Source organism: Podarcis erhardii, assembly GCF_964252035.2.
Source record: "Podarcis erhardii genome assembly, chromosome: 13".
Taxonomy (NCBI): Eukaryota; Metazoa; Chordata; class Lepidosauria; order Squamata; family Lacertidae; genus Podarcis; species Podarcis erhardii.
This window is the reverse complement of record NC_138502.1, coordinates 40,676,564-40,693,408: the sequence shown is the minus strand read 5'-3', so window position 1 is coordinate 40,693,408 and position 16,845 is coordinate 40,676,564. Positions and strand designations below refer to the sequence as shown.

The following is a 16,845-nucleotide window of genomic DNA, read 5'->3' as shown; positions in this document are numbered from 1 at the left end:
ACTGCTAGGTTGGCAGGAGCTGGGACAGAGCAACAGGAACTCACCCCATTGCGGGGATTCGAACCGCTGACCTTCAGTGCCACCCGCTCCCCTTAATATAGAGCACTGCGAACAAAACAAAACAGTACACCCCTCATCTTTCAGATCCTTGACATTGCAATAATCCCAGTTTTAAACTGGTTTTTTTGCAACTGAAACCAAGAGTTGCTGTCTGTTTGTTGCTGCTGACTTTAAAAGGTAACCAATCAGAGGAATGCATTTTGAACCAGCAAAAATGGCTGCCCCTGAAAACCCCACTAACCACTGGCTGGAATGTTTATGAATATTCTAACTGCTCAGCCAAGGGGAAAGGTTAGCAATAAAATATCGAAGTAGCTAACTAACTCTTTGGAATCAGTTCTCTGATTTTACCTCGATCTAGTTTTAGCAGAGTTAGAGACATCACCTTGCCAACAAAGGTCCATATAGTAAAAGCTATGGTTTTCCCAGTAGTGATGTATGGAAGTGAAAGCTGGACCATAAAGAAGGCTGATCACTGAAGAATTGATGCTTTTGAATTATGGTGCTGGAGGAGACTCTTGAGAGTCCCATGGACTGCAAGAAGATCAAACCTCTCCATTCTGAAGGAAATCAGCCCTGAGTGCTCACTGGAAGGACAGATCCTGAAGCTGAGGCTCCAATACTTTGGCCTCCTCATGAGAAGAGAAGACTCCCTGCAAAAGACCCTGATGTTGGGAAAGATTGAGGGCACAAGGAGAAGGGGACGACAGAGGACGAGATGGTTGGACAGTGTTCTCGAAGCTACCAGCATGAGTCTGACCAAACTGCGGGAGGCAGTGGAAGACAGGAGTGCCTGGCGTGCTCTGGTCCCGGGGGTCACGAAGAGTCAGACACGACTAAACAACTAAACAAGTTTTAGCAGCCCTATTTTCTTTCCAAGTTTGAAGCCATTCCCTGATGACTGACAGAGCTAAGGCTTGGGGGTGAGGAGTGTGCAAAGGAGAACAGAGGGAAGCACATAGACTGCACACGTCATGTCCCTTTCTTCACTGAAAGCTCACTCACCATGCATGAACACACACACACACACACACACAGAGACCCCTTCTGGGTATTCAGTATATTTCCAAAGCTGTTTTAAACAGCTGCAGGTGTAGAAACCTCTTCTGTTTTCCCATAAAAGCTGCCATAACAGCTTATATACCAGGATTGCATTCCAGAGCAGCGATCGATTTCTTGATCAGACCTTTGCCCCTGAAAACACACTCAAACACAAGCCTGTCCGGGAAGAGGCTGGCACTCTGGACTGTGCTGCACATCCACCACAGATCTTCACTGTGTCTAGTGGTGTAGTGGTCCAGGGTCACGGGGCCGGGGTCAAAGACCTATTAGCATTTCTGCAGCAGGGCCCCTGTCTCTAATGTCTTAGAGCCACCCAAACAGCACAAAAGAGGAGATTTATAGCCCCTGAATGCCCCAAGCCCAAGCATTTAGGGGCACAGAAAACACAAGGTGCTTCCATTTCAAGAGAGCGGTGTATGAGCTCTGTTGCAGACAACCAAGTCACTCTGAAATAAGTACTCTAAATCAATTGCCCATGTACGTGCACAGAATACACGGATTTAGCTGAAAGGCAACACATGGAGAACTGCAGCAATCATTGCACAGCATCCTTAATTACTATTATTGTATAATTGTAAGATTATTGTGAAGGGACGCAAGTGGCGCTGTGGTCTAAACCACAGAGCCTAGGACTTGCCAATCAGAAGGTCAGCGGTTCGAATCCCTGCGACGGGGTGAGCTCCCGTTGTTCGGTCCCAGCTCCTGCCAACCTAGCAGTTCGAAAACACGTCAAAGTGCAAGTAGATAAATAGGTACCACTCCGGCGGGAAGGTAAACGGCGTTTCCGTGTGCTGCTCCGGTTGGCCAGAAGCGGCTTAGTCATGCTGGCCACATGACCCAGAAGCTGTATGCCGGTTCCCTTGGCCAACAAAGCGAGATGAGTGCTGCAACTCCAGAGTCGGCCACAACTGGACCTGATTACAATTTACAATTACAGTGGTGCCTCGCAAGACGAAATTAATTCGTTCCGCGAGTTTTTTCGTCTTGCGATTTTTTCGTCTTGCGAAGCACGGACTTTGGAAAAGCTTCAAAAAGCACCAAAGTCTTCAAAAACCTCAAAAAAGACTACCACACCGCGTGCTATGAGTTGCTCCTCGAAGTGAATGCACGGTTTTAAGAAAAAGGAAACAAACTCGCAAGACAAAGGAAACAAACTTGCAAGACGTTTTCGTCTTGCGAAGCAAGCCCATAGGGAAATCCGTCTTGCGAAAAACCCTTTCGTTTTGCGAGTTTTTCGTCTTCTGAGGGATTCGTTTTGCGAGGTACCACTGTATTGTACGATATTAGAAAGTTGTATAATCTCAGAAGAGGCGTGGCTGTGGTTATCATCAAGGGGTTCTGCACTTCTGAATTTGCCACAGTGCTGCAGACTTTCCTTTCCATTGCTTGCACGGTCAGCTACTGCTATCTTCCTCCTCCTCCTCATTGAACCTCCCTACTTCCCGATCTCATTCCCATGGAAAGTAACCTTGCTACTTCCCACCTTGGCCCCAAGGACTAGTATCTTGGCTCATCCTGCATCCTTCGCGCTGGATCTGTCTTGCTTCCAGTGAAGCAAGCTTCCTCCTGCAAGGACTTCCCCCCTGGCCTCACCCTGCAAACAAACCCCAACCCCCTGAACAAAACCCTCTGCAGAAACCACTCCCAACATATTGCAACCTTTTGTTTCGACTCATCCGCTTGCTTGAATGCTCCGTACCTGATAATCTTGATCATCAATCGCAAACCTTTCGCGGAGATTTCGGAACACCAGTGGGCAGTACTCCTTGAATTTGAAGCGACTTGGGAGGTTCTCCCTGGAAGCAGATGCAGAGAAGCTGTCTTTCTTTCTTTTTATTTAAATAATCTTTATTAATTTGATTTACACACTTATACAAAGAATTTACAATTTCATACTACAAAAAGAAAATTAAAGGAAAAACAATTAAGGGAAAAAAAGAAAATACAGAAAAAAGAAAGAAGAAAAAGCAAATTTACGTACATAAAAAAAACCCTTAAACTTCCTAATTAATACTTAAATAAACACTTAAATAAAAAAGACTTCTGACAAAACGGGTCTTCCAATCTTTCAGCATTTAGATGTAATTTGGTTTTATATACGCACTAACTCACCGTCTCCATGCTTTATGGAGCACAAGTGAAAAGTGTTCTCTAATATTAAACCTTTTTTAAAAAATGGAATCATTACTTCTGCCTCTTCATGAGCAGTCCTTGAGATCTCCCCTTCGCAAGATGGCAAAAACTCATGTCAACCTCTTTTAGGATGGGACTGGATCCTCTTAATTCCTATAATTTTGTGTAGTGGACAGTCACTGTTCTTTTGCCATAACTCGACCCAAAGCTGGTAGCAAACGAGTTCTATGACCTGGGCATGTCAGGCTTCCGAGGCGGAAGTGTGGTCTGTATAATTAGGCTCTTAGTGGTTTGACATGCTAGTTCACGTTTAGCTTTTATCCTAATAACACATGCCACAAATCAGTCAATCTCATCTTGTATCACACCTTGTGACACTGGAGGGATCATCCAAAGAACAGAACCGCCATTCATGGCAGTAATTCATGGCATTTGGCAATGTTCAAGATTGAAAAAGAGCCCTCCCCTCCATTCTGTTGATGGAGATCTCTTCTGGATCAAAGAGAGAGCTGGTTCAATCAGAGCTGCATTTTTAATGCTGACATTGTCACTGTAGTACTTGTGACCCAATTATGTTAGTATTGGTGCCAGCTCATAAAGGAACAATAGTCACAGGCCATCGTAAGAGCACAGAACCCTGGACTAAATTGGATCGGTGTGAAACCACATAGCAACTCCAGCTTTTAATGTGGTTTTCATTACTGAGGTCCAGCACCGAGGGCCTTCTGGCGGTTCCCTCACTGCAAGAAGCCAAGTTACAGGGAACCAGGCAGAGGGCCTTCTGGTAGTGGCGCCCTCCCTGTGGAATGCCCTCCCACCGGATGTCAAAGAGAACAACAACTGCCAGACTTTTAGAAGACATCTGAAGGCAGCCCTGTTTAGGGAAGCTTTTAATGTTTGATGTATTACAGTATTTTATTTAATTTTTTGGAAGCCACCCAGAGTGGCTGGGGACGCCCAGCCAGATGGGCAGGGTATAAATTATTATTATTATTATTATTATTATTATTATTATTATTATTATGCCTTTTGCTAGATAGCAGTTTGTCAAAGCCTTCCATAACCTTGCATTTATCACTACCACCACCCGATTACCATTGCATTATGCCTGTTCACCTCCTTTCTTGGCAGATTTTCTCAGACAATGTTTACTATCGCACCACAGCAATACTCTCTAGAGCTGATGTAACCAATAGATAAAAGTTCAGCCTCTCCCTGATTTTCAATCCTGCCAATCGAATCCAAGGGAAGACAAGCGGGTGATTCCTCTTGGTGTGTGCTGTGACACTCTTGTTAGGACTTGAATTTTAACTTTGCCCAGCTGACGTATCTTAGAGGAGTTGGCAGTGTTTGTGCAGCCATAACCTCCAGCTTTTCAGAAGACACTGGCTTAATCTTATATAGCAACCAGATCCATTTACATCTGTACCAAGTAAAAGCCTTTCCCCCTTGTGTCTCTGCAGAGTCACATGGGTGGGTATGTGCGAGCCAGATATCTTAACGTGCTGCAGAAGTTATGGCACCTATACCAGCACATGTCTGACCAGATCCCATCCCATAAACCTGAACTGGGGCGCATTACATGTGTTGGGATACTGCCGGGGAGACAGGGGCAGCAGGCAGGCCCCCAGCTGGCTCCAGCCACCGGCCGGCAGCCAGACGATCACCGGTCTCCCTTGGAACAGCATCAATCAGCGACACGAGCCTCAGAGACGTTTAGAGACCCGTGCACGCTCTATCAGCAGAGTGAATAAATCTTCTCACGGCAGAAGTGGCAGACAGAGGCAGATGTAAGCATTAATTACAGGCATTTATTCGGCATAGTTCAGGAACAAAGGAAAACCTGCCTGCTTCCCTTCGTCTCCAGCAAAACAGCTAAAAGCAAAAGCAATATACAAACGGAAGTTCCCAGCAGACTTGCTGGAAGTAAACAGGCATGTGACACACAACACTCATGCCTGTTCCCTTTTAAGGTGGAACGGAACGATATTCTAACAACATGCTCCCCTTGCACAAACTTCTGACGATAGTACTCTGGAATAGTACAAGAGTACAGTCATACCTTGGAAGTCGAACAGCTTACCGTATTTTTCGCCCCATAGGACGCACCTAGTTTTTTGGGGGGGAAATAAAGAAAAAAAATTATTCCCCCCCCCCCCCAGGCACGGGGCTGGCGCAGGGGAAGCTCGGGCTTCCCCCGACCCCAGTCCCCAGAACAGCCTGCTATCCACAAGCCTAGGGAGCCGCACTGGTCTCCCCAGGCTTGCGGACAGCTGTGCGAAGCCCAGGTGCGCTCTTCAGCGTGCCCGAGGCTTCAGAATACAGACAGCTCTGCGCAACCCTCCGGAGCCCGGCGCGGCTTGGCGCCGGGCTCCCGAGGGTCACGCAGAGCTGCCCAGACCCCGGGAGGGCAGGCAGCTCTGCGCAACCCTCTGCGCTCCGGAGGGTTGCGCAGAGCTCCCGAAGCCTGGAGAGCAAGAGCTTCCTGAAGCCTGTATTCGCCCCATAGGACACACCCACATTTCCCCTTCATTTTTGGAGGGGAATAAGTGCGTCCTATAGGGCGAAAAATATGGTAGTTCCGGAACGTTTTGGCTCCCAAACATTGCAAATCCATACATGCCTGTTTCCTGCAGCCTATCAGAAGCCGTACTTTGGTTTTCGAACATTTTGGAAGTCGAGCAGACTTCCGGAACAGCTTGCATTCGACTTCCAAGGTACAACTGTACAACTAACATAGTGCAGAAGACCAAGGCATAACCCCTTGAAGAGTTCTTAAAAGGGGCAGTGGAAATTCTCCTTCCCTTTCATCAACATCTATGAAACATTTTAGCAAGATAAGCACAACAAGGAGTGGTCACCTAGAACAAATATTATGGCAAGGTACCAATTTGCAGCACAGTATTACGCCTCTTTACTTGGAATCCCCACTGTGTTCAACAGGTCAAATTCCCAACTAAGTGTTCCCAGGATACTAGCCCCAGCTAGTTTTTCCCCCACCCCTATGTTCAAAGGCTGGGCAAATGAATTTCCTGCACCCCAAATCCTACATTTAGACAGAAACAAATATTGTCCTTTCTTTTATGGGAAGTTATTCTGTTCTTGGTTTCTTCTGCAAGGTACAGTAGATGCTATCCTGAATATATCAGTCTCCTGAAGCAGAATGAGGTGGCCTCAAATCAGATTCCAAAACGTTCATGGTCAAAATATACAGAAGCGGTTGAAAAGCACTAAGCGCTAAAAATTGCAAGGTTAATGAACAGTGTAGCCACAAAATGCACAATCTAAGTGTTCCTTGGTTTCATAACAGCTGTCCAGAGGCAGGGAGGGGAAACTGTGGGCAAGCTAATCTTGAGCTAAAGCGGTAAGAGCTCTTTCCATATGCAGTACAAGAGGCATCTGCATGCAATTCGGTGTCTCTTGTTAACACAGGTTTAAACTGCTGGATGATGGAATGAATTTGAAACACACAAAACCATAGCATTAGCATATGGGGTGTTTATTTATATGCAATGAACTTCACAAACACCCCAAGAACACACATATACTCCTCGGGTGCTGTTCAGTTAAAATCCATTCATTCCCCCACAAATTAAAAACCATTAGTTTTAGGGTTTTGCCAATTGCCTCCTGTGGCAGTTTCGTCATATTCTTTCCAGCTTCTGCTTAAAACACTTTTGTGCGGGCGAGCCTATCCAGACCTGTAGAAGTTACATTTTACATTTTTGCAAACCACTTGAGAGCTTTTCTTAAAAAAAGAACTGATATATAAATTTTGTTAAGTGAAAATAAACATATGGAAGGAGGTGCTCCTTTTAAGGTATGCAGGTCCAAAACCATGATAGGCTGAAAATGTAATCAGAACATCAAACTGGGCTTGAAAGTATAAAAACTTATAAGTAGCCATATGCAGCTGGGTCTGAAAAGGAGTTGTAATGTTTCCCATGGCCTGTCTTTCTCAATAGATGAGCTGCAGATTCCAAGCCATATCCACACACCAGCAGGGTTTAGAGTACACAGACAGACATGTGGGAAATTGTATATAAAACCATGCTCCTCTACGGTCTATGCTTCTCATTTCTTTCACCTCCATTGCAAAGTGACTCCTGTGAAATTACGGACAATACATCATTGTACATCAAGTAAAAAGAAACCAGCTATTTATATACTGAAGTTCCTATCAAGGGAGGAATCAGATCAAAAGTTACGTCCATTACTCACTTGTTGAAAAGATGATTGTCCACCTTAATCTTGCTGTAGGCCTTAAAGTCATCTGGCATTAACATAACTGGGACAGGGACATTACTCAATTCGTTAATCTGAAAAAGAAACACAAAATCTAAATAGGCAGTGAAGGGAGAAGGGAAAGAAAACCATCTGTACTGAGCGCAGAGCCAATAAACCCCATTAAACTTTCACTGGGAGAGTCAGCGCTAAGTGAGGACCTGCAGAATTCTGCAGAACAGAAACCAGATTTATATTCAACCACACGCTTAATGCATTGCCACACTGAATTCCCTGCTGCGTTTACTGAGCAGGTACAATCCTGAGGCTACAGCTGCCCGTGCCACGCATTTGTGGGAACTGGAATCCAGTCTTATGAACTCATTGGCCAAGCTTGGATGGGTATATCTTGGCGTATAAAGCTGGGATGTGAACAAACATGTTGTCCACATACACAACCTCTTTGCTCCTCCTTTGCAGCAAGCCATGGTTCCTCCCTTTGAACTACTTCGTATTAATGAGACGCTAAATAATAAGGGAGCGGACACGGGTGGCGCTGTGGGTTAAACCACAGAGCCTAGGACTTGCTGATCAGAAGGTCAGCAGTTCGAATCACCGCAACGGGGTGAGCTCCCATTGCTCGGTCCCTGCTCCTGCCAATCGAGCAGTTCAAAAGCACGTCAAAGTACAAGTAGATAAATAGGTACCACTCCGGCGGGAAAGTAAATGGCATTTCTGTGTGCTGCTCTGGTTCGCCAGAAGTGGCTTAGTCATGCTGGCCACATGACCCAGAAGCTGTACATCGGCTCCCTCGACCAATAAAGCGAGACGAGCGCCACAACCCCAGAGTCGGTCACGACTGGACCTAATGGTCAGGGATCCCTTTACCTTTAAATAACAAGGGTACAGCTTCCAATAGCTACAAAATTCTACTCAGTAAAGTATCAGGCTCTTCCCAGGGGCTATGATCAGTGTGAGAGAGTAATCTGGGCCTTCGGAGAAAGGATCAAGTATGGGAAGCAATATGGTCTAAACCCCCACTTAAAACCATCTCTGTAAGAATACAGGAAGCCACGTTGAAAACATTGCTAAGATGGCATAGGACTCCACTCCGCCTAGTTAGAATTGGCAAAGGCTACTTCAGTTTATGTTGGCAGGGTTGTGGACACGCTGAACCATTGCTTCACATGTGGTGGGATTGTTGCATAGTTCAGAGATTCTGGATCCAAACTTTTGACACTACAGTGGTACCTTGGGTCTCAAACTTAATCCGTTCCAGAAGTCTGTTCCAAAACCAAAGCGTTCCAAAACCAAGGCATGCTTTCCCATAGAAAATAATGCAAAATGGATTAATCTGTTCCAGACTTTTAAAAACAGCCCCTAAAACAGCAATTTAACATGAATTTTACTATCTAACGAGACCATTGCTCCATAAAATGAAAGCAATGAACCATGTACTGCAGCCACACAATCAATCAGTAGCTGAACTGGGTTCCTCACAAAAACAAAACAAAAAAGAGCCGCGAAAACAAAAACGCAAAATAAATAGCAAAAACAGACAGACCTCAGCGTAACACTCAAAACTGAAGTGTTGGCACTCAAATCGTCAGCGTAACACTCAAATTGTCAGCATAACACTCAAAACGGAGTTCAACTTCTGAAAAAAGTTCGCAAACCGGAACACTTACTTCCAGGTTTGCAGTGTTTGGGTTCCAAGTTGTTTTAGTACCAAGGCATTTGAGAACCAAGGTACCACTGTATCTCCATAATTACTTCACAAGTACTTTTCTCAGACCCAGCTTTGGCACTGCTATCCTTGGAGCGTGGGACCAACTCATCTATCACGCATAAATCTCTTGTGCTCATGCTTCCTTCGGCAGCCAGTGGCTGCCCATTGGAACTCCAAATCACTTCCTTCTCAGGAAGAGTGGCTAGCGAAAGAATGGCACATTGCATTGTCAGAACATCTGACATAAAACCAGAGAGTCCTCAGTGGTTCATCAAAAATGGATCCTTTCTACTCAATACGGCATAAGTTTTTCTCCTCCTTTCTACTCAATACGGGATCCTTTCTACTCAATACGGCCTAAGTTTTTCTCCTCAACTGAACAGCCCACTAAACCCCTTGCTTTACAGACAAGTATGTGGAGACGTTTTCTTGAGAACTGAATTGACCCACCTTTTTCTGTTCGTGCAACAAGTGAAAATGACATTGCACGAACAGAAAATGACTTTCAGTAGTTTATTGGTTTTTTTACCCCACCCATGTATCTGTGTTTTATTTTTGTACTTTTACATATATTTTTACTCACCGTATCTATCATTTTTATTGTATTCTGTACGTGTTTATACCAATAAACTTTTATTTATTTTTTAAGCCACGATTCAGCTAGGAAGCCTTTGATTAACCACAGTTTCCCATTTCATCAAAACCAGGAAACTATGGTTACCCACAGCACATATTAAACCAGTTTGAATAGGCTCACATTGTAAGATAATTGGGGACAGTCACATTTTACAGGCAAAGCCCATTCACTGTGGATTTGCATGACACGCTTCCATGGACATACATTAGAAAAAATAAACTTATCTGTAGCCAGTCAATCATAATTCTGTGTCATGAAATGCAGAATACTACAACCTAAGTAATGCAATTATTTCTCTCTCTCTCTTGTGTAGGATTTATTCTCATTTAATATTCAAGGGACTATAACAGGAAGGGACGGAGGGCTTGCCCCTGACTACTGGAAAGCTTTTTCAGTTCCTTACATTACAGGAGGCATCACCTACCCACTTTCAACCACGAGGGTGGAAAAACTTGGGCTCTCTCTCTCTATATATATATATATTTACAGTGGTACCTCGGGTTACATACGCTTCAGGTTACAGACGCTTCAGGTTACAGACTCCGCTAACCCAGAAATAGTACCTCAGGTTAAGAACTTTGCTTCAGGATGAGAACAGAAATCGTGCTCTGGCGGTGCGGCGGCAGCGGGAGGCCCCATTAGCTGAAATGGTGCTTCAGGTTAAGAACAGTTTCAGGTTAAGAATGGACCTCCGGAACGAATTAAGTACTTAAACCGAGATCCCACTGTATATAAAAACTTGTCCAGTAGCACCTCAGAGACCAATTAGGTTTGTTCTTGGTATAAGCTTTCGTATGCATGCAGACTTCTTCAGATAAAAATATTAAGTTGCATGCGGATCAATGCTCCTTAGGGAAGCTTCTTCCAACTGCCTCCACCCCCTTCTGCCCTGATGCTTGCAACCCAAAATTGTAAGCTAGTGGCCAGCATGACTCTGGCGAACCAGAGCAGCTCACGGAAACGGCGTTTACCTTCCCGCCGGAGTGGTACCTATTTATCTACTTGCACTTTGACGTGCTTTTGAACTGCTAGGTTGGCAGGAGCAGGGACCGAGCAACGGGAGCTCACCCCGTCACGGGGATTCGAACTGCCAACCTTCTGATCAGCAAGCCCTAGGCTCTGTGGTTTAACCCACAGCGCCACCCATAAATGCATCTAATCTTTAAGCCTTTTATGCTGGTGGCCAGCATCACCTCTGGCAACAAGAAACCCCACAGATTAACAACTATGTGACCCCTCTGTCCAACCCAAACGTACCCAACCAATTTGGCAGGATTGGTCAAAGCTATTCCTTTTTATTCACTGCCATTTACCTGGCGACGTTCCTATTACTTGAGGCAACTTAAAACAAATTGAAAAACGCAGTTGCAACAAAACACGCCATTAAATCAATATTACAAAATTACAGGTCAGCTGCTGCAGGTAAAAGCACTGCTTGTAAATTCAAGCCGTCCAGTTTCTTTACTCAATTCATCAAACCCTAGACAAAAAATAATAATAATCCAGGTCTCCTGTGCCCTCCAGTTTCCTGCTGAGCAAGACACATTGCCAAAGTTGACACTCTCTCTACTTGCTACTGCATTTTGTCTCATGCTTAGCAGAGGCAGAGGAATATCCAATAATCCGAGAGTGAGGTGTGGTTTCACAGAGTTTATGCATGACACATAGGACAACACTGCCATATTTATCACAGGGAATGTGAAAGTCCTGGGGAAGAGGGCACTTTGCTCATATAAGTTATGCATGGCGCCAATATTCACACCACTGAATAATCCAGCCCCCTCTCACAAACCAGTACATGCATATATACTGTAGACAATTCCTGAACAGACAGCATTGTTCCCAGTCCACAGGAGGGGGGGCTCTGCCAGGCATAGGCAAACTCGGCCCTCCAGATGTTTTGAGACTACAATTCCCATCATCCCTGACCACTGGTCCTCTTAGCTAGGGATGATGGGAGTTGTAGTCCCAAAACGTGTGGAGGGCCGAATTTGCCTATGCCTGTGCTACTCAATAAATGCCCCGCCAGTTATCTGGGGCCATTTTATCAACCACAGCTAGCAAACACCTTTAGGGCACAGGTGGGAAACGTGGAATTTGCAGTCCTCCAGGTGTTGGACAACGGCTTTCAACCGCCTGGCCCTGCCTGTTGGCTCATGGGGACTGGAGTTCCACAACACGTGGGTGGCTGGTGTACAAATGATTGCAACCAAAATGACTATTAAATTGCAACAGTTGATGTTTGTGTAGCATTTATCTGGCACACTGTTGCATATTGAAAATGTTGCCATCTTCTCTCGTTCTCCACCCAGATACTCGGGAAGGTACTCTTCCCATTTGACACAGGTGATCAATAGAGTAGCAATAAATTGCAACAGAGTGAGCTCAAGATGAATGGGGATTGGAACCCAGATTCAGCAAAACACTTCTGTCCTCAGGAGAGGAAGTGACCACTCATTTCTGTTACCTGGTGTAAAAGGAGGGGTTTTGAATAAGGCTGACAAAATCTCATTTGCCTGGTCACCATAGCACCAATAATAGTTGGGGAAATATTTGGAATATTTTACAAGCCTCATCAAGCGCCAAACCACCATCCAAAAGTATGCATGCATGTTTTAAACTGTGAATTATTAAACCCAAGAAATCAGAATTCATCATGGCAAAATAATGTATTTATAGAAACAAGTTTGTGGTGTGCAGCTTACTCCAAACAGACACATCCAAGCCAATATAAAAGTGGAAACTTGCTTGCTTAGATCTGATTTAGGGTGCAATCCTACTTGCACTTTTCTGGGAGTAAGTCCTACTGCAGGAAATTGGGCTTACTTCTGAGCAGAAACATGTAGGACTGTGGAGTTAATTGCTGAAGTGGCTGAAAACCCTTTTGTCTCTTCTTCCCATAACAGCTGAAGAGAAGGGTCAACAGGGAAAGCAACCCTAGATAAGGTAAACTGGGAGGTGGACTTGTACCTGCCTATCTCACTGTGTGAAATCAATATGGAAGACATCCACGTAGAAGGGCCCTCCTTCAAGTTCATTAAACACAGTGCTGTTACCCCTTCACACAGCATTTAACAAGAACATAGAAGCCCTGCTGGATCAGACCAAAGGCCCACCAAGTCCAGCACTCTGCTCTCACAGTGGCTGACCAGATACCAATGGGAAGCCCATAAGCACAACATGAGCACAATAGCCCTCTCACACTCATGATCCCCAGCAATTGGGGATTTACTGCCTCCAGTACTAAGGTAGTATGTACCGTATTTTTCGCTCTATAGGACACACTTTTTCCCCTTCAAAAATGAAGGGGAAATGTGTGTGCGTCCTATGGAGCGAAGAAGCCGACCCCTCTCGCTCTCCAGGCTTCCAAGGTAGCAGCCTGAAGGCACCTTAAACGGCACCTTGTTTTAGAGGGGGAAAACAAGAGGGGGCAAATTCTCCCCCTCTCTGCGCAGCGCCTCCTGCCGCTTCGCTGAAGGGGCGCTGGGCAGAGAGGGGGAGAAAATTTTTTTCTTGTTCTCCCCCCTCTAAAACAAGGTGCATCCTATAGTCCGGTGCGTCCTATGGTGTGAAAAATACGGTAATAATCATGACTAGTAGGTACTGATAAGCCTTATCCTCCATGAATTTGCCCTATCCCCTTTTGAAATCATCCAAGATGGTGGCCACCACGACATTTTGTGGTGGCCTCTTCCAGAATTGAACTATGTGCTGTGTGAAGTCCATCCTTTTGGATGTTCTGATATTCAGCTTCAGTGGATGACCCCAAGCTGTTGTATTATGATTATTATAACCTGCTCCACACACTACCAGATTATTTTAAAATATAGGTTGGGGAATGGTGACCCTCCAGATCTTGCTAGACTATATCTCCCATCAACCCTGTTTCCATTCGGCTGATGGAAACTGCAGTCCAACGAAACCTGACACGCCTCCCGTTTCAAAAGATGGGAACTTTTTAATTCTCTTTCCGCAAAGCATGTTCTCCTGCAGAATATGGATCCTAATCCATGTTGGCAACAGGACCTGTAAGAACTGGTTCTTCCGAGCTTAGTCACTGAAAACAAACAAACAGGTGATGCGAAAGATCTGCCACTAAGACTCATGGCATGAGAAGGTGTATCTCTCCTAATGGAGATGGATGAATGCCACATTTCGTCTCTCGCCTGTGCGTGACTCAAGGGAAGTGGGAGTAGGGATCTACCTACGTTTGCATGCCTCTCTTGCTCACCGTGTGGTTGATTCCCCACATCAGGACGCTGAGGAGCGGCTCCGAGGCTCGGAAGAGCTTCACCTTCTGGCACACAAAGTGCTTCTTCTTCGTCTTGGTCTTGGAAGCGCTCAGCGCCGCTCCGATGGCCGCGCCGACGTTCGCCGAGGCCGTGCCTCCGGTGCAGTTGGAGGCCATGGCGGCGAGGGGATCCTCCGGGCTCCTCGCTTGCCAAAAAACACCACCACCCCTCACAGCCCCCTAAGAGCAGCAGGGCCTGGGCATGGTCCCTTTCAATATTGATGCTCTTTGGGTGAAAGGCACACCCCTTCCGCTACCACAGCTCAAAATGGCACCACTTGCCCCATGCGCTGGCACTGCCGGGCATTCCCCAGAGGGGCACCCCCAAAACCAAAAGTTGCCCCCCCCCTCAGTCCCCTAAGTGGCACCTCCTGCCTCCCTCTGCCCCCCTTGCTGAATGCAGTGGTATCACCCTCGACGGGGCCCTCCAGAAGCACCACATGGAGCCTTCCTCACCCACGCGCAATGGAACATTCCCCCCCTCGCAGACACGCACACGTCAAGTCTGTGGCATGCCTCCCCGCCCGCCTCCCCCGAATGGTACCGCCCGGCCACGCCTCCTCAGAGCTGTTACCATTCCAAGCCCGTCAGTAGCACGCCCTCGCTCGCTCTCTTGCCCTCTTCCCCCCCCCGCGGGAATTAAGAGTGGTACCGCCCGCCCGCCGCCGCACCTGTATCACCTCAGCCGCTGGCTCGCAGCAGACCCTCTCTCTCCCCCCCCCCGCTGCGTGCCACCAAGTGGTTCCGCTCAGAGAATCGGCCGCCGCGCTGCCACCCCCGCCGTCCGCATAATGGTCGCGCCCGCGCCCCACCCACCCGCTGTCAGCTGCCGAATAGCGCCGCCCGCCTCCCTAGCGAACCGAATCCGGGCGCTTGCCCGCCCCCCCCCCCGCCCGCCTCACACGCACAGACACCCCTCCGCGGCCGCCAAAGTAGTTTCGTCCGCGGGCAACACGTCGCCCCGCCCCGCCTGCCCACCTCCCTCCCCCCCGCGCTTGCTCCTCGGTGGTTTGCTCCACCGCGGAACGAGCACCCCGCGCGCTCGGCTCCTGCGCAGAGGCGTCAAGATGGCGTCGGCCGGAGGGAGGGCGGCGGAGCGGGATGTACCATTTGCGCTTCAGTTGAGGGGAGAAAAGTGCTGTGAGGATAGTTAAAGTCAAGGCACGCGGGGGTTCCCCGTGTGGAGGGGAGGAAAAATATCAATCTGAGACAGGTTAAAGGGAGATTCGAGCAGCGGAACCAGACATATTTCCTCCACATCCCTCTCTTTCAGTATTAGTACGCTCCGGTAAAGAAAAAGTGACGTACAGATGGGAGGGACCACGCCTCTCCGTTTTATGACCAATCAGCGGAGAGGCGCCTGGAATTATGAATGGGGAATTGCGATGGTACGTCAGGGACGTGGTGTTTTGCAGACAGCGCCGCCTGTGGCTGGAGTGAACCTCACGCAATTATTGTCTCCCTTTTCACTCATAGCTGTCACGCCTTCAGTTAGCCCATCCACCCCATTTGACAACCTAGCGAGAAAAAAGTGCCCAGTGCATGGGTAAACTTGAGCCCTTATTTCTTTTCTCCTCCATTAAGCATCGTCTCCCCCACAACTACCCAACTTCCAGCCCATTTTAGGCTGGCGGGGAATCATTCATAAATAATAATAAAAATAGAAATTTTATTATTTATATCCTGCCCATCTGGCTGGGTTTCCCCAGTCACTCTGGGTGGCTGACAGCACATAAAAAATTGTAAAACATTAGACATTAAAAATTTCCCAATACAGGGCTGCCTTCAGATGTCTTCTAAAAGTCAGATAGTTGTCTATTTCCTTGACATCTCAAGGGAGGGCGTTCCACAGGGCGGGTGCCACTACCAAGAAAGCCCTTTGCTTTGGTTCCCTGTAACCTCACTTCTCGCAGTGAGGGAACTGCCAGAAGCCCTCGGAGCTGGACCTCAGTGTCCGGGCTGAACGATGGGGGTGGAGACACACTTTCAAGGTATACTGGGCCGAGGCCATTTAGGGCTTTCAAGGTCAGCACCAACACTTAAAGAAGCCTAAAGAAAAAGGGTGACTCCTCCCAGGTAAACCTCATGCCCACACACAAAACTGAAATCAATCAATCTAGTCCAACCCCACACAACGCAGGAATCTTAGCTAAAGCATCAATGGTTGATGGCCACCCAACCTCTGCTTTAAAACTTCCAAGGAAGGAGCGTCCACAACCGTTCCACTGTCAAACAGCTCTCACTGTCAGGAAGTTCTTTCTGATGCTTAGTAGGAATCTCCTTTCTTGCAACTTGAAGCCACTGGTTCGAGTCCTACCCTCCAGAGCAGGAGAAAACAAGCTTGTTCCCTCTTCCATGGGACAGCGCTTGAGATATCCGAAAATGACTATTGTATCATATTCATAAGCTGGTCCACTTTATTTCTAGTTTCACAAAGTAAAGAGCAGCTTGGATGGGACAAAGGCCTAAAAATAATTGGGCTGAGGTGGAAGTGGACAGTGGTAATAATTATTCAAAGAGGGTGCAGTAGCCAAGAAGAAGGAAGCAAACATGTAGATGCTTGAGAATCATGATCCTGAGGGAAAAGAGAAGGAGAGAGTCTGAAGATCAGAAACAAGAAGCTAAGGAAAGAAGAGGAAACAGAGAAATCTCATACAGGGCTATGGGCCAGGAGGGATTCCTGGCAGGTATAAAGTGGCCATGTTAACT

General features: G+C 46.8%; 1 protein-coding gene across 2 annotated transcripts in view; it reads right to left on the bottom strand.

Annotated features, from left to right (window-relative positions):
- Nucleotides 1–14,928, bottom strand: part of PIP4K2B (phosphatidylinositol-5-phosphate 4-kinase type 2 beta) — a 30,036-nt gene extending 15,108 nt beyond the window's left edge. The window contains exons 1-3 of one of the 2 annotated variants that reach the window (XM_081838073.1): nt 14,077–14,928; nt 7,477–7,574; nt 2,822–2,918 (exon numbers count right to left, since the gene is read on the bottom strand). In XM_081838073.1, the coding sequence (XP_081694199.1) occupies nt 2,822–2,918; nt 7,477–7,574; nt 14,077–14,253 (372 nt within the window). In that variant the 5' untranslated portion in view covers nt 14,254–14,928. Of the gene's footprint in view, nt 1–2,821; nt 2,919–7,476; nt 7,575–14,053 lie in introns of both variants that reach the window. The other variant, XM_081838074.1, reaches the window with a different exon arrangement.
- Nucleotides 14,929–16,845: the final 1,917 nt, after the last annotated feature.